At 43.9% G+C, this 25,592-nt stretch overlaps 1 protein-coding gene across 1 annotated transcript in view; it reads left to right on the plus strand.

Annotated features, from left to right (window-relative positions):
- Nucleotides 1-1,258: 1,258 nt before the first annotated feature.
- zbtb16a (zinc finger and BTB domain containing 16a) overlaps nt 1,259-25,592 on the plus strand; it is a gene marked incomplete at its 3' end in the record, with an annotated part of 132,142 nt that continues 107,808 nt past the window's right edge. The window contains exons 1-2 of the mRNA XM_079284204.1: nt 1,259-1,296; nt 4,433-5,771. Of these exons, the coding sequence (XP_079140330.1) occupies nt 4,522-5,771 (1,250 nt within the window). The 5' untranslated portion in view covers nt 1,259-1,296; nt 4,433-4,521. The remainder of the gene's footprint in view (nt 1,297-4,432; nt 5,772-25,592) is intronic.

Consider the following 25,592-nt stretch of genomic DNA (forward strand, 5'->3'; position numbering starts at 1 on the left):
TTGTGACATGAAACCATCGGTAAGAGATCGCCCCCCCCCCCCCCCCCCAGTCAGTGAGCATCATTAAGGCAAACGTATCAATCAAGTTTATTTTCAGAGAGGCTCTGAAGTATGCTTTTACCATAAAAGACTCCCAAGAGGTATGTCAGGCCAAACAATGAGGTGTACCATCCACTGCATCCTGGTTATTGGTCAACGGAAAAAAGCAAGAGGAAAATTAAAGCTATAAGAAACAATTGAGGGTTGTTAATGCACTGCCAAACCATTCGCCTGAGAGTCGTTCACCATATCGATCATTATGGACTTTTTTTTTTTATGCGTCAAGAAAAGAAGTGCCACTATAGTGCAGTTTCTTTAGTTTCATGGCCTTTCTTCAAATTAGTGTCAGTATCTTAAAACTAGACTGCTTCTGCTAATGACTAATGGCTAATTTGGTTTTTTTAAATCCATTGCTAGATTATTTCTTTCGAAAATCTAATTCCAGAGCTCAATAATAGACTTGGCTTCAGATGTTTGCCATGTGTATTTTCCTTGTAATATATTGCAAACAACTTTAACCAAACTTGTGTGTTTTCACGCAAGACCCCCACTGAGGAATGATGACTCTGCAGCCGGTTAACCTTCGTTGAACATTCCACATTTCAGTGAAGTCTGTATTGTTCCTTCAGCTTTGATACACTATTGTGAACACTTGTAGCATGGCAGATTTTAACCTGTTGAGATGCAAGAACTTGGAGTGGTATATCTTTCTTTTTTTTAATATTCTAAATATATGATGAATAATATAATTTTTTTAAAGACTCCTCCAAATGAATCTTGTCACGCAGGGTGGATCAGCTGCTTTGCAGTCCTCTGGTGCCACACACACACAGACTGAGTATAGTTCCGTTGAATGCTTAGAGTACACTTATTGACTTTTCCTATAGGGCCGCCAAACCATTAAGTGTGCCCCTGGTGGGAGTTTGAGAACAACTGTAGGCTGTATGCGTATCCAAACAGCTGGAGGGAGGACAACGTCGCTCACCTTTCGCTGCCATACTGTAACACAACCGTTTGACATGAGACAGCCCCCTAGGTGTCTCACTTTCTTAGCGTTTGTGTGGCTGGAGCGCAGAGCCGGCCGCCCGCCTGCCTGCTGCTCGTCTGGCTGCGTTGACGTCAGCGCCGTGTTGATTTGCTAAGGCGAGGGAAGAAAGGAGTTAGTGCGTGTTGAGAGAGCGGGTACTGCGAACTGCCTTACTATGCTGTAGCCCCACTCCCCCTTCACACTATACGGAATCAAAACGGGCAACTTAGGTGAGTACCAGTCCGGGCGAAACGCAGCTGCAGTTTCCCGGCGACAAGTGCCAGACCCGCTACTCTGCATGCATCTACCACTGTTTTCTCTGTGTACTTTCATTCACCATGTGGATATTTGGATGCATTTATAGGGCCGGGGATTCGTTTTGCTTGTCCCCGTTCAACCTCACGCTGAAGTTAACAGCAAACGCGACTTTGGCACGCAAGTTGGATCTGCGCACCGGAGCGCTGGGTGAAAACAAGTGTTTTCCTGATTGCGCCGCAAGGTGTTAAAGTTTGCATTAACGCACGGTCGTCTATTGTAGAGATGTTAAGGTTGACGTAACCCCCCCTTCTTCCTCCCCCCTGGTCTGGTTTGGTATGCTGGAGATCGCAGCTAGAGGACGTGAGGTCTGGCTGTTTCACCGGGAGCCAGACAACATATGACGCCCCGCTCCATGTGACTTTACTGGAGAAATCGCGTTTTGATGGAAATTGTGCATTTATTTCGAGACAGCGACACTCTTGCCCGTCCTTGTATCTCCAGTCGCACCGGTGTGGCTCATTTAGCCGTGATGACATCACGAGGAGGACTGGGGACACTGGTCTTTTACTCGAAACAAGCCCAAATCCAGCCGCCGCTCAAGTCACGCGACAATTGATTGACGGGCAACTAGACGTTTGATTGGTGACCAATAATCGATTCGCAGGAGCACGCGCGGCATACTGTGTGAGGTGGGGAACTGGTAACAGAGGCAATGGCAAATTGATTTGTTATCGAGACTGTCTGATCTCTCTCTTCCCCCTTTCACTCTTTTTTGTCTCCCCTTCTTCACCCTTCAGGCATCTCTCACTAGATCATTCCTCCTTCTCATCAACTGTACAGAGCCAGCGTTCGAGTGTTTCATTCTGCCACAAAGTCCACCTGTGCGTCGGTCTGAGCAGAGCTGGCTGGAATCGCCGTGAGATTCTGGCAGCTGTCTGTCTCGTGTATACTTTTTAGCACGCGCAATGTCTCTGATTGCCCCACTCCCCCTTAGAGACGCTGTAGCATTTTGCTTTCTGCACATTTGCGTGTGTCAGTGTGGCTCGTGGTCTGGAATATTGAACGCTGTTTATTCTTGTTGTGGCTGGGTCGCCACGGCGCGCTGTGGCAGACGACTCGTGATCAGATTGATTGCGGTGCCTTCCTGTGAAGTCGGCTCGATGTGGTTATTGTCAGCGCTCCGCGTCGTGCTCCAGCCCTCCCGGCTGCATGTAGTTAATGTAGTACGTGGTGTTTTGCATAATGCATAACGCGCTGTATAATTTGTCTGGCACGGCTGGCGAATATTAACGCCGTCTAGACGCACGTAGCCCCGTCCTTTATTAATAGAGTGCCAACAGACGCGATAAAGTCCCCCCCCCCCCCCCACCCCCAAAAAAACGGCAACTTTGCATTGTGTCCCGCTGAAGCCACGGCTTGGTTGAAAGCACAGAGCGCAACAAGCATTGATCATTTACGGGGCCATAAATCGGAGCTATTGGCATACCTGTAATAAAGATAATGTCGGGTTTTAAACATGACCTCTGTTGACTGAGAGGCTGAGCTCCGCTAGATGAGAAGCGGTGGTTTCATCATTACCCACCTCCTATATCGATTATATCAATGTGCCGAAAAAACGAAGTGTCTTGTGTCCCAAAAGCCAACAAGACTTGTGTGTTTTCCACGATCCTCACCACAAACGATAGCTGCCAGCTTCATTTACCTCCTGCATGTTCTGATTTAGGCTTCTGTAATTGGGAGCTTGCACATCTGGAATTACAGTTATTTCAAAATAAAAAAGAGGCTGGCTAGAAGGCTGTTGATATTGCCTCTCCTTTTTTTGTCTGTGAGTGTGTATTGTTCTCAGGCGAGGAGGAAGGATAAGAAGTGCTCAAGAACTTCTCTTTTTAGTCCCCATTTTTGAATAGAAAATGAAGCTCTTTGAAAATGAAATTGAAGATTCTTAAAACGTAAAGCTTTTGAAACTTGAAATGAACATTTTGATCAGCAGAAAGAAAAAAAGATCACAACTTTGTGAAAATGTGTCATATTATTTTGTCACATGTTGAATAAATTGAGTAGATTGGACGTCAAAGAGCTCATCCAGGATGTGGGTCAATGGAGACACTTAGCTGGTATCCCATTCATTCAGCGTATATGTGGTGGAAAGACTGTTTATTTAATTGCCACAATGAAGAGCGCATTGTTTCAGTGCATGTCTTAATGATTATGTTAACATAGGAGTCACAGTGACAATCATTCATTTAGAGCACAGAGTGGTGAGGCTTTTGAATTTGAACCCTTTTCGTTATTTTCGTGTTGGTCTGAGTATGCTGTCGATACGAGGTGAAGCAACATGTTGCCCTGTCAACTTGCATACAAAGACTAATGCACTCATTAATTTGGATGTTCAACGTCAGTGAGTGAGAGCAGATCCGGGTGTTTTGGTGCTGCAGCGTTGTTTTCTTTCGCCTTGTTCTGCTTTGCTTTCCTTTCCATCCATTTCTGGCTGCTGCTCTCTGCTCCTGTCTGTGACGGGAATACTGAGTAAGATGCTATTTAATTTCAGAAAGGCCGCTGATGTTCTTTGGGAGCGAGGCGGCAGTGGAAAAACCACAATTCACACTTGTTTAACTGTGTGTTCATCCCCGTCAGATAACCAAATGAAAACCTCTTTTTAACGTAACATATGTTGGACTGATTGGTATGCAGGGTGAGCCTGTCGGACGGCTCACAAATTGTCTCTCTTCAGAAGGCGACAGTCAATGCTCTCCGCTGATTTTGAGTGTTTACCATCCCTGCAGGATGTTTGCAATTTGGAACAACACTGACTTCTCACTTACAAAATAAATAGCGGTATACATGAAATGCATGTGTTGACAAATTCATTACATTTATTTTCAAAATGTAATTACTTACTTTGCTTTGTATACTTAAGTGAAGGATGACAATTTGCATTTAATTAAAAAAACATGAATTCACTCAATCTTTGGAAAAAAATAGTAATGCATTTGTTGGATTTTATAGCTTATTAAATACTATTGGATTTGTTCTGCATAACATTTTTGTGCTGTTGCTTCAGAATTTATCAGAACCAATTTTTCTTTTTCATTCTGTTTCTCCATCCAGGTTTCATCTTGTTTACAAAGATAGCTAAACACACTGCTGAACGGGGAAGGCGAGCCTCATGAGTCGGCCTCGTGGATCGCATCGACATCATGGATTTGTCTAAAATGGGTTTGATACAGCTCCAGAACCCCAACCACCCCACTGCCCTGCTGCACAAGGCCAACCAGATGCGTCTGGCCGGGACTCTGTGTGACGTGGTCATCATGGTAGACAGCCAGGAGTTCCACGCTCACCGGACTGTGCTGGCCTGCACAAGCAAAATGTTTGAGATCCTCTTCCATCGCAGCAGTCAGCATTACACCCTGGACTTTCTTTCACCAAAGACTTTTCAGCAGATTTTGGAGTATGCCTACACTGCCACGCTCCAGGCCAAGGTGGAGGACTTGGATGATCTTCTGTATGCAGCAGAGATCCTGGAGATTGAATACCTGGAAGAGCAATGCCTCAAGATCTTGGAAACCATCCAGTCCTCAGATGACAATGACACGGAGGTCAACCTCAATGATGGGAGCACAGAGGAGGATGATGAGCGCAAAGGCCACAATGGAGGCAAGAACTCCAAAAAGCATTCCATGCAGAGTCCCTATCTGACAGGTGCCCAACAAGTCGCCGTCATGAGTGGCATGGTGGACCAGAGTCCTTCTGTGTCCACCTCCTTCGGTGTCTCCACCCTAAGTCCCACCAAAGCTGCTGTGGATAGCCTGATGAGCATCGGTCAGTCTCTGCTCCAGCAGGGCTTTGGGGTTGAGCACGTTCTACACGGCAACTCCCACCCCCTGATGACTGAGATCAAGACAGAAATGATGCAAGTGGACATGGGTGGCAACGGCCACGACAGCCCTCCGAACCTGGAGTCCAGTGCCTCCAGCAATGGAGAACGAAGTGGGGAGGACAGGAACCGAGACGGTCCAGGAACACCAACCAGGAGCAGCGTAATCACCAGTGCCCGCGAGCTACATTACGTCCGCGATGAAGTCATGGGCGACCCTCAAGTTGATGTCAGCCAGATGGGGCTGGAAGCAATGGCTGGGATGACGGAGAAGCATCTTGCCTCGCTGTACTCCCTACCTGCAAATCTTAAATCTGATGCCTTCATGTCCATGCCGGCATCCATGGCGGCAACCATGGCCTCCAATCTCCCCATGTCCCCAGCCCTGGCAATGTCTATGGACTTCAGTGCCTACGGGGGACTCCTGCCTCAGAGCTTCATCCAGAGGGAATTCTTCAGCAAGCTCGGGGAGCTGGCTGTGGGCATGAAACCAGACGTCAGGAACCAGCACGAACGTTGCAATGTTTGCAGTGCAGAACTACCAGATAACGAAGCTGTGGAGCAGCACAGGTAAGACAAGTTTTCTTTTGAGTAGCTGCTTGATAGATGTTTTGGTCTTGAAATATAAGGTCCTTTTCAGCCTTTTTTCTTTTTTTTTTGCTTTGGTAGTTTGCATTATATCCAGCAGAAAGTGAAAATCTGATGTCAATCAACAAGATTGCTTTGGGGAACAGGGATTTATTAAAAGGCTTACCCCCCCCTGTCTAGTCACCTGTTTTTGACTTAGGAAGTTTTTAGGCAATAGGGGAAATTATCCTTTGACGCACACAAACCTTAGGACTGTGTGGCTCAGGCCCAGAGATCCACTGCTTCAATAACTGCCCAGGTGACTGCTGCCGTTATATTGTCTTAGACCATTAGTCACGCCTTACAAGATGTGGGCGGCAGCTATCACACACACTTACCAAAGTGGTACCCCCTCATCCTGGACTCGACTAACCTCCCCTTTCCCATAACTGCACAAGGGGGGCCCTTATTACCTTGATAATTAGAGTAGACGGTCAGCTGAGGAAATGAGTGCTGAACCTGGGCTCTTAGACAAGGAGGTAGTTCAAGGACAGGGGAGTGGCAGTAAATGCGTGCGGCGCTTTTTCAGTCAATGTATATAAATACATCAAGGCCACTGCACTTAAAATACTCATCTGCAACTCAAAACTGCGTTTCATTTCATAGTTCATATTGTAAAAATTGTGTCAGTCCAGTCGGAGTACAAGCACCTGGTGGAATGTATTGGCATCGCTTCATGTGTGTTTTTGTGACTGGAGGCCTTTTTGTGACATGAAGGCCATCTTCTCACCCTGTATGTTTGTTTAAATCATTAGGAATGCACAGTGGTTAAAGTTCACCTGAGGATTTGAATCCCATCCTCCGCCCCCTCATACTTGAGCCATTATCTTGGTGCGCACGGCTAAAAGCTGATTCAGTCCAAGTTTCTCGATTTTTAAATCGGTCTCAATGTTGTCTTAGGAAAATACTGAGTATTACAGAATGGCTTTTACGCCAAAGAGAAGTGTCCTTGTTTGCAACCTTACACCAACTGTTGTGCAGTGTTTGTTTTTCTTATTCCATTTTGAACATGAAGTCAGATACTTGGTCGTTGTTTTTGGTGTTGGCAGTTACTTTTGAAAGTGTATATATGTGTGGCCTTCATGCAAAGTGCTCATTATTCAGTGAATAAGAGGGATGCGTCGGCATAGACTGATACTATGCATCTTTAAAAACAAACAAGAAAAAACTATAGAAGTGGATGGTGTTCTGCTTTATGATCAGTTCTTCCAGAGCAGGCTTGACCAAAAGCTTTACCATGCACTATAGCTTCCGTGTGAGATGTAGTGTTGTAGTCTGACTGAGTTAAAGGACAGGCCACATTAGTCTCTGTCTCGAGAAAAGTCTGATGTGTGATATGGTTGCCTATGTTTCAAGAGGAATTTCATCAATTCGCTCAAGCCGGGAAATCTTGTATCAAAGGAGATTTCCAAACCGTTTCATGCATTGATCTTCCCGCCTCTCCCCATAGCATACTAATGGGTTAATTTAGGCAGGTTGATACACCGACACTGTTTAATATTGTACGCGCTGTCCTGACAGCCTCCTGAAGTGTAGAAATCAAACATTGCATCATCCGCTGTCTGCTTTGCCGTCCGCACATGAAAGGTCTTGCGGTGCTACCCTGAGATGCTTGATAATTCAGACGCTCCTCGTGTCCTCACAAATTCCAATGTGGGTCATTTGATAGCATCTCAAGTCTGTGTTTCTTTTTCTGTGTACAGCCTGTCAAGCTGCCCAATTCTTTTCATGTGAACACAAGATGTTTTATTTCAGACGAGCGGAGTCGTGTTCCCTCTGACTAATTACACATCATTTCCCCACAGCCGCTGTGTCAGGGTCACTGCTACCTCTGCAACAAACGCATACAAAAGTTGGCAGAGTTGACTTTGGTGCAGGCAGGTCAAGTCAAACACGAGTGTAATTATTTCCAGATGTGGCACAGGTCGTTGGTGTGAGGTGTCTGTGTGTGCGCGTCTGTGTTAAAATGAACGAACCAGAAAGTGCCCACTTCCTGTATAAATTTAGTGTCTGCTCCCTTTCATTCCTCTGTGCCCTGGATTGTATCTTAAAAAAAAAAACACCCCACCCAGACTGAATACATTCGCTCCGCAAGTGGTGTGTGAGGAGTCACCTATGGGATATAGAAGCGTATGCCGATAAGATGTGTAAGCACATGAGATGCAAGGGGTGGGCGATACGGCAAAAATCTCATATCATATGATTTTTTTTTCAGGCAGGATCACAATCCACAGACGTATCAGTTCTTTTTCAGTTTGTTTTAAGACCATTTTGCTACTGAACAGTACAACCACATTTTCCCTATTTAAAAAAAACCAGTCATACAAGATAACAGAAAAACTATTTCTGTTCTGAAATGGAACACTTTAAAGTTTCTTTAAATATGTATTACTTTTCCAAATATTTATCAGTTACTTTTTGAAATCCATATGAACCACTCTTCACATCGGCATTCATTAGATCTATCGTTGCAATTATTTATATAGCGGCAGCACTGCTGCATGCAGGGCAGACACTGGGGCCATAGATCTGCAACTAATAGAGCGCACAATGTAGCGCAATACCAACTATCTCTCTGTAAAGGCAGATCGTGGAGACATTTTTATTTCATCGTAATATCATCATATTGCACAACCCCAAGAGATGCTACCTTGAGGCAGGGTTTGGTATCAAAAACGCGTACAGATCAAAATCAAGCACCAGTCATCAATAAAACATAATTTAACGACTGGTCCGATTTTTTCTTTTCTTTTATTCTTTTATCTCATAGCTCCACAATGAAATCAACATTTTGCTAATTTTGGACCGTTTTATCTTGGTCAAGTTGTTGTCTGGCTGCTTGTGTTTATATTCGAGAACTTTGGCATTTTAAATTGAAACGTCAAGGTTTTTCTGTCATGAGTCATGAAACTCTTTGCAAAAGTACAGGAAATTGTCATGTGATATACAGCCCAATATCTTTAAATCATCTTCCAAAGAAAAGTATAAAGCTTAATGAAAGGCAATACATTATAGGTGCGAGTAATCCCCATTTCCCCATGACAACCCCCCCCCCCCAGTAGTCCACCTCCCCACTGACAAGCCCTCGATGTATTTCTTAAAGAGAGCCCAGGGTGACTGTTGCTGCTTCAGGGAGACAGGATTACAGCAATATTTTAGTAACCCTTGCACTGAGACAATAATCAACACAGGAAGGGCCTGAGTGAATATTGGGAAAATAAATGCATGATGCAGGGGGCTAATTCGGCCGTGGCGGGGGAAAGAAGAAAGAACCCTCCACTGCTTGGTATTCCAAACACAGCATCCAATTCACGGGAACTAGCCTTGGGTTTATCTCTTTCACTTAATCGTCCATTCTCATGCAAATGACTGACCCTCGCTGTAATGTACATCGCATAAGTGAAAAAAGAGCCTGTTTTGAAGGAGGGCTTTTCCAGCATATAGCCGTTAAACATTACTGATAACCGGCAATGCTTTAACTCAGCCTTTTCACAATACAGCCAGGTTTTTTTTATTGGGGGGGGGGGGGGGGGGCGAGGGTGGACATGAAGATAACAGTCAATGAGTCCCTGTTTCTCCTCTCTGTTTTCCTAGTTATTCTTTGCATTGATGGAAGCATTGGGGTACGAAGTGGGAGTGGTGGAAATAATCACCCCTGCTTTAACCTCCGCACGCGCACACACTCGCATCATTACTTTTTACACACATTCCCCTCAGCAGCAGCAGCAGCCAGCGCTCACTCCTCCATTTCCTCTTCTTTTGTGGCAAAGGGGTACGGCGGGCGCTCTAATACCCCGGGCCCCAGGTGTTTAAACAGTGGGCCTAAGGTCCTTATCTGTGCATATCAGAGTGGGACAGATAACCCTTGGCACTCCTCAGTAAACCAAGAGCAGATTGAGCTCAGATTGCGGCCCACAGCGTTTGTTGCAGGTGATAACGATGTATGCACACACACACATACAGCCTGCACGCTGAGGTGAGGCCAGTGGAAGGTTTACAAGCACACTGACACTTGTGTGCTTTGGCCACTATCAACCATTAACCACTGCTTTCGTCCTATACATTCACACCATGAGCAACCAGTTGGGTTCAAATGGGCACTCTGATGACCGGTAGTTGTGAAAGTGGCTTAAGACAAAGTGCAACAAATGGTTGGTAGATGCTGGTTTGAACTAATCTGTATTTGCACAAGGTTTCATTTTTATTGAAGGTGCTACATTTAATATCCAGAGCCTTTTTTTTAAATTGCCACACACGGAGGAAGAGCAACTTCTTTCTCTGCTCAGGTAGACATTACTCCACTTTATCTTAACATAGCAACTAGTTGTTTTGTACATTAATGCTGAGTTTCATAGAGAGAACCTTTTTAAGCAATTTTGAGAATCATCTCTATGCTCAGGTGAAGCTAAAGCCTGAAGAGAAGTTTTATTGCATGTTTGCGCGATCAACAGGTGTCTTTCACAACCAGTTGAGCCAATCAGCGCCCTCAAATAGATTCAGCTTGGGGCCAGAACGATCGGGCCCCCCTCGCTGCACGTTCTCGTCAGGAGAAGTCTCTACAGGCGCCCGCGCCAGCGCGAGCACTCCTCCTCCAACCCCCGTTTGAGAGGAGAACTTTGGCGGAGATTCTGCAGCCAAAGAGCTGATATCAGATCAGCCTGACCTCACAATCAGACAGCAGACTCGCAGGAAAGGGAAGCAGTACATGCGAAGCTTCTGTACTAGCTGTACACCAGACAGGTTTGGCTAGCTGGATCACGTCATGCTAATAATTGTTGGAATGCTGTTAAGCATTCCAACTATTGTTATCCTGTTTCTTTATTGTTGGAATGCTGTTAAGCATTCCAACAATACGTGAGGGACACGAGGGAGAGACGAGGAAAGACATGGCAGAGCAGGACAATAGTCATGTAAGCTGTAAAAGATAAAACCGTACAATCTCCAAATGAGAAAGTTTGCCAGAGATATCAGAGCCTCTCTCTGCCTCTCTCTCTCTGCCTCTCTCTCTCTCACTCACTAATTGTTGGAATGCTGTTCAGCATGACTTTATAATGGGTGTGTATTGCGCAGCTTAGAGTGCGTGATGTCACCGCTAGAGTGAAGAGCAGCTTGAGATTCTTGTGAAAAAACATTTGTGTTTTGCCACTGTGTCCACAATCTTCACTCTTCATGCATAATTTCTGGATGTAAAAGTAGCTAATATTGTCCTAGTCGTAGAAAAATGACTGTAGAATCCCACAGATTTCCACATTTGACACCGAAGCCGTTAATTGAGAGGAAAACCAACTTTCTGCTCCACAGAGACCAATGTTAAATTTTGCTTCAAAAACATCTTCCACAGAACACGGTACCCCATTTCTAGATCGCCAGTTAAGCCACAATTTTTACACTACAGACAATTTTTACAGGATCTGTTCTTCAACTCATTCTTCCTCTCAATTATTAATATCGGAGCAATAGGAGCTACGGTTATGGGAGTTTTGATGATTTGTTTGAGAGGTGTTTCCCTGTTTTATCTCCATGAAATGGCTTCAGGCACACAGGTGTTCGCGATTGAGCCAATTAGTGATGTTGATAAACACACAGACTCACAGACACACGCGCACATACACTCCTCTCCCTCTCTCTCTCTCTGTCTCTCATACAGTCATTCAGGTCTTAGGGATCTTTAGAGGTCTTTCCCCCCTCCTCCCCCCCCCCCACACACACACGCCATTTTAAAATAAAAGCCCCACAGAATGAATCCTAACTGAAATGCTTGTGATGAAGCCTGTCATTTAATAACCTCTGTTGTGTCAAACATTATGATTGTCTCCTCTCCCCCTCCCTCCCCCACCCAGCCCCACGCTTTCAAAATAAAAGCCTCATGGATTAACTGTATTTAAACATTAAACTCAAAATTAGGCTTTTTTGTTGAAAAAATGAATGCTCTTACTAATACTGCGACAACTACTACTACTGCTAATATTTCTAGTATTACTACTACTACTACTTCAACTTTTGCTGTTGCTACTATTACTACTACTGCTATTACTGCTACCATAAATATTATGGTACGGCAATATATCGCTATTGGTATCGGGACTGAATGACTCTGATTGGCGCATCCCTATCTGTAAGGGAAAAAACAAAATGTGCCTGCAGTTCTGACGCCCTGTACTAAAATGAGAGCGCTGTTGTTCGATGAAACGGAGCACTCTGAGGCCCAGAGTGACTATGCACCCAATGTCCCAGTCCTGCTCACTGTATACAGTACCTCACCTTTTGATCCTAAAATAACTAAAACTAAAGCAGTTTCAAGCTTATGATCCTAAACTCTAAAACTGTGCAAGCATTTTCCTGATTCCTGAAAGAAGCCCATCAACAAAGCATCCATTACATGGCAGTGGATTAACCTCTATTTGAAATCACTCAGTGAGCTAAGTCTCCCCGGCATGCACTCGGAGGTACAGTACATGTTGGTGTAATAATCCAACAGCACAGAAAGCCTCACTCAACGAAAACACTTCTCCAAGAAATACCTCAACCACAGACGACAGCGGAAGGCTTATTCAAGCCTGGCTGCCACATAGTCTCCCTTTTTATCCTCACACAGGTGCTTTTTTTTTTTTGCCCTTATTGAAGGTGCGGTGTTTTGTTCATGCCCCCGAGGAACTGGCGCTTTGACTGGGCCCACGGTGATGGCTGAGGCAGCTGCTGGCTGAGGCCCAATTATAGACAGGCTTTAAAAGGCTCTGGTTGAACCGTAAAGATTTACACCGCCATCGCTCTGATGTCAGATCTGGGCTCTGTCCTCACTGTCAGGATAGGGAGATGCATCGATTAAAGACTTAACACAGGGGGCTACATCATGTGGAATGGACTACACCCACACACACTCGCACACACCTGCGTACAGATCAAGCATTTTATTGTCGTGCAGTCTTGCAGTGTCGTCGGGTGCTTTTTTAGAAGGAATTGAGGGGCTTTTTTGGAATAGGGGGGTAGAGGATGAAAAAAGAAGGGCACCACCAATAGAAAAGGGAAGGGGTGGGGGGGGGGCAGTGTAATATGTAGACGGTGGCAATGGAAGGGAGGTGCTTGTATAATAAAAGTTAGCAGCTTGACTTGGTGCGACCAGCTGCCTCTCTGTGGCTAACAGCACTCGGCAGACGTGGCCTTTGCTGATGCGGTCTGGCAGGAGCTGCTATGAAACGAACACACTGAGGCCCCTATCTTTTGTCCCTATGGGGGCCTCGGGGTCTGTAGGGAGGGATAAGGATAACATACTGTACTGGAAGTTGGCCTTGTGTGTCATTGTGAGTTTTTTTTTTTTTGTTGGTCATGTTGTGAGGGGCTGTGGTGGGGGGCTCAAGGGGAGTACTAATTACAGCCAGTTATCAGGTGACATGCAAATGTGTTATCGGCCTTAACTTCCTGATGTCTATCTCTACTCCCAGTAGCTGCTGTGCGTGTTGGCAGGGGAAGAGGTTGTGCCACCGTTTCTCTGTAAATGCACAGTGAGTGGATCTCGGCAGGGAGAATGATTTAACGGCATTCTTTTTTCAATCCTTTCAGACCTTTTCTTGGCAGACTTTCTTACTGTATTAAGTTGCATGCATCATTGTCAACTTTCCCATTAAAAAAGAAAAAGTCAATAGAATTAGAATGATCTGGCCTTAAAGCTGAGTGGGTTTTAGTTCTAGTTCATAGAGCTCTGCCTCTGTTCTCGTGGACCTGAACGCTCTGGGTTCTAATCCCATCGATATCCCATTAGCATCCCCTCTCTGGGTCCCCGCCACATGAAAGATGTGTCGGTTCCCCCTCTCTGATTCTATTGCTCTGGCAGACCGTAAGGAGGACGGCCACAATGAGCAAATGTGCTCGAGCCAAAGGGCCAACCCAAGTGTGCTCACAAATGTCCTGTGTGTGTGAAAAAGCTGCCACCACCACCTCAGAGGCCCCCTAGCCTCCCTGGGAAGTATCAAACCAGAGCCCTCCACGGGCTTCCACCGAGAGAGCTTCTAATTAGCCTCTTTGTTGCCACTTGAATGGTTTGCCAGAAATTGGCAAGGGGCCCCAATGGAGTGATACCAGTACGCTAAGAAGCTGGTCATAAAAATTGCCCCCCATTCTCCCCACCGTCACCTGTCACAAAGGAGCTCTCAGGTAGGAAACTGAGGCCAGAACGGCACCATGCAGGTTTTTTTTAATCCACCTCTTCGGAGCCCAAGGAAGCACGATCGCTCAACAGGTGAATTATAGGTTTGTGCTAGCTGACTGCTCACAAGCTGGGAGGGGCTCCAAAACGGATTAATGGAAATTAACATACAGCTCTTATCATAGCCTTCAATAATTCCTGTTTTCTGGTAATGCACACGTATAGCGGGTTATAATGCTGCTGTTGAATTGCTGAAAAGAAGCCAACCTGGTATGACTAGCAGTGGCGGCTGGTGGATTTTTTTTTGGGTAGGGCCATCCAATCAATTTCAGCAAATGGTATAATTCAATGCAAAAAAAAAAGGTATCAAAAACGCATTAGTACTTTGCAGTTACATTGTTATCATTTATTCCAACACTGACATAATAAGGACATCTTATTCATACAATTCAGTATATATATATATATATTTATATTAATCATATAATTATAAATATACAATATAAATATCATATATAGTCTAATAGAACAAGTATATTTTAAGATGCCCCTATGAACTTTGTTTGTTGGAGAAACACCCAATCAGTGTGGTGAGGAAACCTGCATGTTTTTATGACAGTTATTTGTAAAGGAATTTTGCTCTTCTGAGTGGCAAACCTCTCAATGACCTTCTTATTGAAGTCAGGCATGCCCCTGACAAGTTCCTTCTCCATGGAGAGCATAGCCAGAGCATTAAAACGCTCTTGTACGTTACCGTTAGCATCGATGTAGCGTGGCGATAAAATCATCGTTCTTTACTTCCTCCAGAATGTAATCCCTTACAACCGACAGCATGCAGTCCAACAGCTCACAGTCTTCAACGTCCCTTTAAAAACGCTGGCTGTCTCCAGGTGCTCCTGCAGCACACCGTCGAGGGACGCAACAAAATCCACCAGTCCCTTGAACACGCCAGGGTTGTCCGAGGAGTCAGTCTCGTCATGCCCACGCAAAGCCAACTCAAAAGCCCCACAAAACTTGACACAATCAATTATTTTTGATACAATGTGCCGGTTTTTATCCACCTCCTCGTTGTGTTTCTTTACCGCAAGCCGGTGACCGTCGTCCAACTGGGTAGCGAGATGATAAGACACGAGCACTCGCAGCCGTGGGCCAGAAGAGAATGGCCCTCCCGGAAGTCTTTTTTTAGGTCGCTGATTGGCTAAATTGTAAGTCACTCATTTATTTCTTTAATCAGTGATTGGCTAAGCTGCTTATTAGACCCGTCTTCCTTGGGCCAAATCGATCTGGCCCCAGCATGTGCACGTGCAGTAGAGACGTGCACGGGGACACCTGAGAGGTGCACTAGCGGAGAGGACAAGCAGGGAAAAGCATTTATTTTGCGCAGATATCCTATTTTACAAATATTACTGGGTATATTACATAGCTCAAAAACACAAATATTGTCAATTTGTATAATTTATTAATATTATTATTTTACTTTTTTTTAAATTTTATATATATATATATATATATATATATATTTTTTTTTGTATATATTTTTGTGACTCAAGGTGGGTGGGGCCAGGCCCCGTGGCCCTCTATTGGCCGGCCGCCACTGATGACTAGTGTTCCCGAGCAGTTTGGACAACCATTCATAAAGTGGGAAAGCTATTGTCAGCACGAAAAGACAATGCATGAATTGGTGCATGAATAGTATGCAATTATTTGAAAACATCACAATTATCTAAATATTTTTTGAAAGAAATAGTCAAAAGTTATTTCAGAAGCAGTGCATGGAGTACTCTTTCATGCTACTTAGCAACTAGCATGTTAGTTTACAAGCCAATAGCACCTTATTTGTAATGAATTAGTTTATTATGCATTTCTTCATTCTATTTTCACAATTTTTATTGATAGTCGCCCCTAAATGCCACATCATGTCACTTCATGCCGTGAACTGTTGACATATACATGTTGCATTGGTTAGGATACAAAGAAATCCAAATTATATTACCAAACGAGAACGTCATTTCGGCAACGAAGCAGCCTATTTGCCTGTCGGTAGATTCAAAATGCTGTCAGACCTATACTTGTCTGACTTGCATCTGACGTGCTGCCTGGCGAGCGTCGTGGCAGGAGTGCAATGAATGTCAAGGCGACTTGGAGCGACCGACACGTTTTAAGCTCCGCTGTAATCCAGGAGGGATCAGTTGGGTAAATCATGGCATAAAGCTTAAAACCATAATTGATTTATGTATCTGCTGACCGAAGACGCCCAGAGAGATTACCAGAGGGAGAGAGCTGATGATGGATAGGCTGGCCCCCTCACACCGGCTGCATGCGAGGTGGGGGTTGAATTCAATTGAAGGGAGATTTGTCTGCCTGAAGAGCGAGACTGTCTGAAAAACTGAGTGTGAGTCTGCGAAGAAATGCATAAATCATTAGAGGTGTATTTACAAAATCATCCCAGCGTATTTCTGTGTTTATACAACACTTCTTCACCAGTTTTGAAGTGCTTCTGATATTTAACTGATGCCAAGGCTCATTCTGAAAAAGAAGCGGATATTTCAATTGTTATTCCGACATGTGAAATTGTGCTTGCGTTGAGTTGAAAATTGCAGCAAATTCAATTTGCGGGTTTTTCGGAGACAATGCGGTATTGACCAGTTCTATAATAACTAATCTTCATTGTTCATATTGTTATTGTCATCCATTGTACTCTCATGGCCAGTGTCCCGCACGAAATCCAAAACGACACAATTTTCCCATCGTACCCTACAAAAACAGACAATGCTTGTTTTCATGATAAATATATACATATATAGTAATGGAGTAATTGCAAAATATCACATTTTATTTGCTGTAGCTTCATTTTGATTGAATTACCTTTAAATGTATGATCAATATTTTAAGTAAACATCAAATTTTGTCAAACATTCAAATCGGCAATAAAAAACACATTAATATACATCAAGTCGTATTCCCATAAATGTAATTTGTGTGACAAAAGGCGACATCATATTTGGAAAGGTGTTTACCGTATCATCAGACTCATCACATTGACCGTCGACTGGAAGATGTCATATTAAGACAATATCAGTGTCACCCTAATTGGCATCATAATTTCCGGCTGGTCGCTGATGATTTTACACCTTTTGATTGGTCGGCCAGTGTTCCTGCCATAATCAGCCCATGAATTTCTCTCCTGACACATCATGAATCCTCTCTTTCTTGTTTACTGCCAGACTGTCAGCCGTCTCCAAGGTCTCTCTTGACCGCTTCCAGATTGTTTTGTGTTTGTCTGTTTGTCCCTGGGCCCCGAAAGGCGAGAGTGGGATAGTAAAAGAAGAAGGAAAAAAAAGCCATTCCATTTCCTGGACTGATCACTGAAGCGGGTGGCTCTGACATGTCATGACTCAAACAGCATCATTTCTGCCACTCCTGTCTAGCCGCTGACCTTACAAATGATGCTGTAGGCTCCCACCATATGCCATTAAGCATGGTGTAAAACAGGATGGGGCTTCATCCCTGGTCACAGGAGCAGTGGCACCCAGACATCCTCTGCGGTTTCAAACTCCCTGCTCTCACCTTTTGGAAAAGAAAAGCAGATTACAGCGGCAGTTCTCTCTCTGATGGTTTTGTCCATATACTGTCTTATTCACTTCTTTCCCTGCTTGTGTTTTATTGCCTCCTGTGAGTGTTGGTCTGAGGTGAGGAGCTAGAGCTTCCCTAACAGGTGTTTGGGTGCTTATCGGCCACGTCTGTGCCCTTATCTCTGGCCCTCAGCTTCCTGCATCCTCTCTCTTGCATGCCTCAGAGTGGGGATATATTTCACTTAGCCTCTGACCTGAAACCTTCTTCTCTATCTCTCTGGGTCTCTCTCTTTCTCTGAGGCTGTGAAGACATTTCAACACCATCACCTAACTTGACTTTTTTTCTTCGAGCCTTCTTAATATCACTCGAAACCCGCAAGAGTCAATAAAATGAATTAAACCAAGGCTCCAACTAACAATCAATTTCAATATTTTTATTTCCATTGACCTTTTTAATTGATCAATTAGTCTATAAAATGTCATGAACGCTCAAGGTCATACAATTTCTGTTTGGTATTTTTCTTTAATAAATTAAGTGAATGAATTTTTTTGTTGCTTTACGAATCAATCAATGACATTTTTTTTATAAAACACATTTAAAAACAAATCATTTTCACTAAAGTCCTGTACAGACCAGAGAAGGTAGCTAAAATCGAAACATTAATGTCCGCAGTTCATAGGCACAAATAAACAAACGTACAAGTCAAAAATCAACCAAATCAGGGAGATTCAGACGCTACAGAGTGAAATTGTGTTTGAGCCTGGACTTAAAAGAGTAAATGGAGGGGACTGATCAGATCGGGAAAGGGATGCTGTTCCACAGCTTTAGGGCTGCAACATGAAAGGCGCGGTCACCCCCGAGTTTAAGTTTAGATCGCGGGACAGTCAGTAGCCCCAAATCAGCCCACCTGAGGGACCTGGAGGAAAAATGGATTGTTATACATAGCCCGATATTATATATTAATTGTGTAGGCCCATCACATCCTAAATATTAAATGTTCCCAGTTATTTTAGAAAATCAAGTGTCATCCTCAAACTGATGCAGGTCGATCGAGAGAAAAAGCACACGGTTGAATTAGAGTGGAAATGTCTTAGTGGCTTCAGCACAGGCTGAGCTTTGATGGTGTTTGGAGCCATGAGTTTGATCCAGCATTTTGTCAGAGTGATTGGTCTCAGGCCTTAGCCCCACCTCCACATTCCCTCTATCCTTTCCTGCTCCCAAGTCCCACACAGGGACAAAGGCTAAAGTGTCTGTCGGATGGGGTTGTGATGCTGGTTTGGAGGGGGTTGACCCCCTCGGAGGACCTGACAGGGGCCCTTCTTTTTATTTATTTTTTTCTAATCCCCATTCTGAGTAGGCACAGAGGGGAGAGAACCCATAGTCTAACACCCATGAGAGAGTCTATTGTGAGCCGTGGGCTCTGTTACAGTAGGATGGATGCAGGGGTCTCAGGCCCAGATAAACGCCGGGGTCAGCCAGGCCCCCGTTATTTACAGTAGGCCCTTTCATTGCCTGAGTGAAACAGGAGCCTATGGTGGAGGTGGAGGGGCTTCAGGGGACGACCACTGTTTGTGCTCAGCCAGGCCTCCACTATAGGTCAAAGAGCACGGGGGGTGGGTCCATAGGGGTTACAGACCTGACTTTTGTCTTGGCGTTGGGGGGGTGTTGCTGCTTCATTGGGGGAAAAGAAAAGGGAGAAGGGGGAGTTGGCTTCAGAGAGAAAAGGCGGCAGTGATGACTTCCACACGGACTTTTTCTGTGATGTGATGGGCTGAAAGGTTTGTGGAAAAAAAAAAAAAAATCTAATCCCAATTCCACTGTAAATATTTGAATTTGTAAAACAAAAAGGGTTGAAAACGTGTTGATGCCATTTAATACTGGTACCAAAATGCAGCTAACGTATTGGCACTATATAACCGACCGCTGATTGAATATAATGGGGAACCTTTTCATTAAAACCGGCAAAATTGATGCCCAATATATTTTTACCTAAAACTCTTGCAAATGGAAAACTGCGGTCTTTCAAGTCTCGATGAGGATTTGGAAATGGAAAACCATAGTGGGGGGGGGGGAACATGGTTAATTAAGTTCGAGAACCTGCTGCACCTATACCAACACACAGAGCGATGGCAGGAGAACTCAATAGGTGCTCTTTTGTCAGGGTGTCGCTCAGAAAAGTGAAAATTCAACACGATCCTAAAATGACTGCATGCTGCCTTCAATTGTCCTGAAGTGACTCTGACCTACATAAGCAAAGCAAAGAACTCAATCCACTATTGGAGCAAAAGAAACTTACACAAAAAAAGAAGAAAAAAGGTTCACACCTACTTGCTATAACTCAATGCTTCAGAGTCAGTTCGTTAGGTCATCTTCATTCTGACATGACATACAATACTCCAAAACCCAAATGGTCTCCGAGCAGGCTGGAGTACACAAACACTCTTTCACCGCTACACTGAAACAGTTGCTGTCAAGTACATTTGTTAAGCTTAATCCCACACGATCCATTACCAACCCAAATCCTGTTTGTTGCCTTTAATTAAGAAACGGGAAGTTGCCAAGGGCCAGAATCTGTACCATCTGCCAGAAGACTTGAGCATAATCTTGCCATAATCTTAGTGTCAACCTTCCATATTAGGAGGCCAGCACAGAGGGAAAAGCCAGCAGGGAAGTACAATAAAGACAGCATTCTCTCTGGCATTCATTTGCCCGAACCGATTTTATTATTTTTACTCTGACAATGACAGGAGGGGTTAAAGGGCAGCAGGCGAGAACTTTACAGATGAAGCGGGTTTTGCGGCAGTTTGGTTTGACCCCCCCACCTCTCACCCCTATTGTCCTGAGAGAACACAAAGGCTCCTGTCAAACTCTAGTGGTCAGCGCTTCGGCCAAACCTACCAGCAGAGGGTTTGAATCTGGCAGAAGCCGCCACCATTGACCAATCAGGAGACAAAGAGAAAGGCAACGGTTTGTCTTCTTAACAAACGTTTTCTTCCAAAATGAAGGAAGAGCAGAAAAGAGTTGTCTTTCTTACTTTGTTGTACAGAGATGTAGTCTGTGGTGGAACATCATTTTCACAAGTTCAATATTGAGGTAATTTACTTGAGTACTTCTTGGAAATGTTGCACTTTTTCTCCACTACTTACTTTTTATATCTATAGTTACTATTTACTTTACAGATTCATATTACCGCTTGTGAAATACAATGTATTCAAATAAAATATTGCTATTGTATTTCAAGTCCCATATTAGTTGATGGGAACCACAACTTCAGACTTAAGAGGTTGGAGAGTTGAAGGTTTGATGTTACGAATTAAGAAATTTCGCTTTAAAAAAAGAAAATAATTGTTAAGTCTTTTGTCCTGAAAAAAAGAACCCACATAACTACACAGCATTTTTTTCCCATCCATTCATAATCTTTGTTGTGGACTAAGAAGTAATTTATTCTAATCATTCCTTTTCAAGGCAGTTGGGTAACATTATTTTGTTCCTGTACAGCTACGTTTCAAACACGGAGCTCTGCAGCAGGTATTAATCAAACGCTTTTGTCCTCAGTAATCCGTCTGTACCTGAGTCGGTGGACAAAGTCCCTCTGACATGTTTCACCTCGAAAGAGAAAAATAACATGCAAAAAGGTAAAACCGTACGGGATCATGGAGCAGCACGAAAAGGGCTTGCCGGCATTACATTTACTCTGATTATGTCTTCCTTTCTGTCTTCTAAATACCTTTGACATATTACGGAGGAGATCAAAAGCCCAGGAGAGATGTGGGCTGCGTGTGGGTGTCGAGGTACAATGTAGGCCAGAAGAAGGCCTTTACGAAGAGAATATGCAGCGTGGCGTTTAATCTGCCTCCGCCTTGGACCAACGTTCTGGTCGATGTATCGTTCACCGACATCGGAGTTGAATTAAAATATCCTGTTGAAAAAGGAGACAGAAAACGAATAAGAAGTAAATGAACAAGTTAGTTTGTTCTTGTCATTTAGCGTAGTATCTTTATGTACTTGTGGTCAGGGAGGAGCCTCATTAACTGCTCCATTAATGAGGCCTTTATTAAATACTGCCATAAATATATAATTAAATAATAAAATTCAAGGCCAGTATCGACTTGCTTATATGAACCTAGCTTCAGTTTGTACCCACGTCTCTTCTTTTTTGATACATGGGCTGACATCGTCTATGCAGTGAACGGTATAAATGGCAACGGTCAGTGTGTCCGTTTGTTGGCCAGTATGTCGGCAGGTTCTGTACCAGCACTCAGAGGTCAGTGGACATGGTACAGCTTTCACATGGCCCTGAGGTCCTGACCCCCACCTTTGTTGGCCATATTCACCCCCCTCCTCCCAGCAAGGACCGAAGCCCTTTGAGCCGAGCCCTCAACCCCCCGCGGAGCGCGCCCCTTCAGCACATTAATAGTGGCACTGGAACTAATTGCCCAACCTTAGATGTGCTTGAGACCCAGATTGCCTCAGCTGCCAGTGCCCCACAAACCCCCCAACACTCCACCCCAAACAGAAGAAAACCTTCAAAAGAAGAATCGCAAAATTGCTGGTTTCTCTGCCCAGTCCTTTGGTAATACACAGCTCTCCTCTTTAAAGGGCTTCCTTTATTTCTTTGTGTTACTGTATATGTGCATCCATTCAAGCTTGTTTTGAAAACACCACCCTCCCTTTTCTTGCCGCGCTTTCGATTTTTGTCTCGCCATTCAGCGACGGCATTGGTTTCGCTTTTACTCCTGCAAGAAGACTGACAAGTACTCACTATATAGCTCGCGCCTTGGCCAGACCTTCCCACACATGCCATGCACCGCCATTTTGTTGCTAACCCCGTCAGGCACGATAAAGCGCCAAATCGCCCTTTTGTATTCCGCACATGTATCGGTAATCCTTCCCATCGTTCCAAAATATTTTCTTTCAGGCTTGCACTTTGAACTGTGAATTGCAGTACGGGTGTAAAGTGGTGTCTAGCACCAGACTGTTGCTGTTAACACTGTCACGTCTGCCGTCTCCTCGGCTGCATTCAGCGTCGCCCGAGTTCAAAGAGACACTGAAAAAGAGGGAAGCAGCCTGAGAGGCGTTTTATGATTTTATTGTTCCAGAGGAAGCATTGTTGGGAAGGTGTTGGACCGTTATCTGTTGTGACATTATGAGAGACAAAGCACATACTCTGTCTGCTTTGTGTTTGTGGACGCTTGTGTGGATATAATGTATTCTAACATTGAGCTACAGTGTATTGGGGTGGAAATGTGTGTTTCTTTATCATCTAATTTCCAGTTGTCTAATTTCAGGATAGGACCAGGTAGGGAATATGAAGCTTTTTTTAGGTAAACGTCCAAAGCGTGTTCCTCTGTGTCAGTTCACTTTAAGTCTTCATATTTGTGTCAGTGTGCGGTTGCCAGATGCCAGAAGCATTTTCTCAATCTGTGCAAAAATACAGATACAGATAGACATCCTGGCATCCCTTTTTTCCGTCACTTTCATTCCACCAAATTCGTTTTTTATTGAATTTCTGCGGCACTGGCTGTGATGCCACCGAAAAAATGTCTCTGCACATATATTGAAATGGTGAAGGTAGACAGTAGGACAAACAAACACTATAACCTGGTAAGTCATTGTTATTTCAAGGATCATGTGAGAATGTAATTGGAATTTACCCAAGAACATTGATGCTTTGCCCTATGTCTGATTGTCATAAGTGAGGGGATGTGATTGTTTTTACAAGATACAAATGAATGGCCCACGACTGTATGCTTCTCAATCTTACCGAGTCAGTTCAGTGTGTCTAGAGGGGAAACCATATGTGGGAATTGGAAGAAAGAAAATGACCATTTGGGCCAATTGATGCCATTTTTACAACAGTCAACTCAATTGTAAAGATGTTCATGATTTGATACGACTCTGAGGGATTGATGTTTTGTTCATCTGAGGAGGAGTCTGCTTTGTATTGAACCACCACTTCCAGGCACAGGCCTTCCAACACAGGCCTTGTTTTACAAAATATCCACCAGCAAAGGTCCACTTTATAAATTCTAGTTGTTGCAACATCCCCATTGGAGTGCTCCTGGTGGTTCCTGTTCATGGAGTAACCGTCCACATCCAAAGTTAGAAATCTTACTATATATCATACCCTTCTGTCTCCAAATGATGGTGCAGTAGGGACACGGCCATCTGTCAACCGTTGTGCACATTTATCCTGGACTTAACGGTGGAACCATCGAGGCTTTTGGCTATGACACACAGTATAGGTCATAAAAGACAGGCAAAGGACTAGTTAGATTTAGAAAGTACTTTCATTTCATATTGTAATGACAAACATTCACTTTCCCTGGTGCTGAGCCGAGGGCAGATCATGGGAGTTTTGGATCTTTGTTTTAATGTCATGTGAGTCTTACAAGAACTCTGATCACACACAAAGTATTCATGAAAGTCATTACCATCCATGGAAAAGACTGGTAATGTTTTTATTGGGAGAAAGGGTTCTCGTCCAAAAAGACCTTGTTTACTGTGTTAATTCATTCAGTGAGCTCTTAAAAATGCGAGTTAAAATAAACAGGAATAGTAGAGAACGCACTTACAGTGTGTGTAAATGCTGTTTCGCTTTATCTTCATTCATCCATTTGTACTTGGGCTCGTTGGTTTTGTGTGCATGTCTTCTCACCTTGACCTGCTTCTTTGCTGCTTTATGTTTTGTATCTGCTGGCATCAGCTAAGATTTCATACACTTGTGTAAGGTTTTGGCTTTAGTCAAAAGAAAGTATGTTGAGGTTGACTTTGGACTTTCGTTCATAAGATCCAGGCTAGGACCCCGACTGTATTCATATTGCTGCCACTAGCGATGTTAATATAGCAACAACAACTGGCTAAAGAATGAGTTTCATCCACACAAGCTGGAGAAGTGTTATGCATTTAGCACCTGCAGCACATTGCACGATGCCAGTAATGCACAAAGGAGCAATGACTCCAGATTGTTGGACTGCCAACACAAGAGTTTTTGTGATCTGTAGATATGTCAGATTAGGTGTGATCCAATGTTCAGGCCATAATGTGAAATAAAATTATCCACTGAAGTCGAGACTGATTGAATTATTTTGAGGCTCGGCAGCTCTTCAAAGAAGTAGTAGCAGCTCCTTTCACAAGTGTTCAAGTTATGTCTCTGCTTTTAAAAGGAGCTGATGCCTTATCCTCGAGGCTTTGACTGAGCCAAGGTTACTGTTCCCATATCATCAAACTGCATTCAGAGACATAAAAATGCATCCTTTTGGGTCCTTTTGACTCAACAAAAAGTGGAAAGAAATAGCCACATTCCTTCCAAAATGTCCCATTTTCTACCTATTTATTGCCAGAGAGTTTGTCATTCAGAGTGCTTCAGATAACCCGTGTGGTTTTAATCACAAAGTAATCTCCATCCTTTCCTTTTATTTTATTCAGCTTTACAATTGAGAGACTCTCATAATGAGGGTTTGGCCATATTGTGACATGAAAAGCTGAAACACTCAAACGCTCTTTGCTTTTCTAGGACAGCATGTGCTCACTGAGACTCATCGGCTCTACCTGCTCTCCTCAAAATATGGCATCTCATACTTCAGTTGCCACGTTCGCACGCTGCCAAATCATCCATCAGAGGACACAATTCTTCTTGCTCCTTTTTAAATAAACTCCGCAGCAGTGTGTCTGCCGGCCGGTCAGATAATCCTTCATGGAAATGTAGCCGCTGACAGATGTGTGCATGGCTATCAAGAACTACAGTCGCGATAAGAAAGAATGAACTTTATCCTCTTGTAGCAACAATACAGTGTTGGAGCTCTGCACTGTTATTCTATGGTAAACATACTGGACATGATGTGCCAGCTGTAATCCCGATGACCATGCACTTCAAATCTCCATTCGCTGCTGACGCGGGCAGCTTCTGTTCCCTCTGCTGTGTAATAATTCTTCTGGAATAAGTTTTTTGAAGCTTGACCCATAGAAGTAACCGTGTGAGTAATAAGTAAATTAAAGAGTTGTAGTAATGCAGTGGAAACCTCTTACAGTCTGTCTGTCTTGGTCAAATT

This window comes from Melanostigma gelatinosum (genome assembly GCF_949748355.1).
Source record: "Melanostigma gelatinosum genome assembly, chromosome: 14".
NCBI classification, from domain to species: domain Eukaryota; kingdom Metazoa; phylum Chordata; class Actinopteri; order Perciformes; family Zoarcidae; genus Melanostigma; species Melanostigma gelatinosum.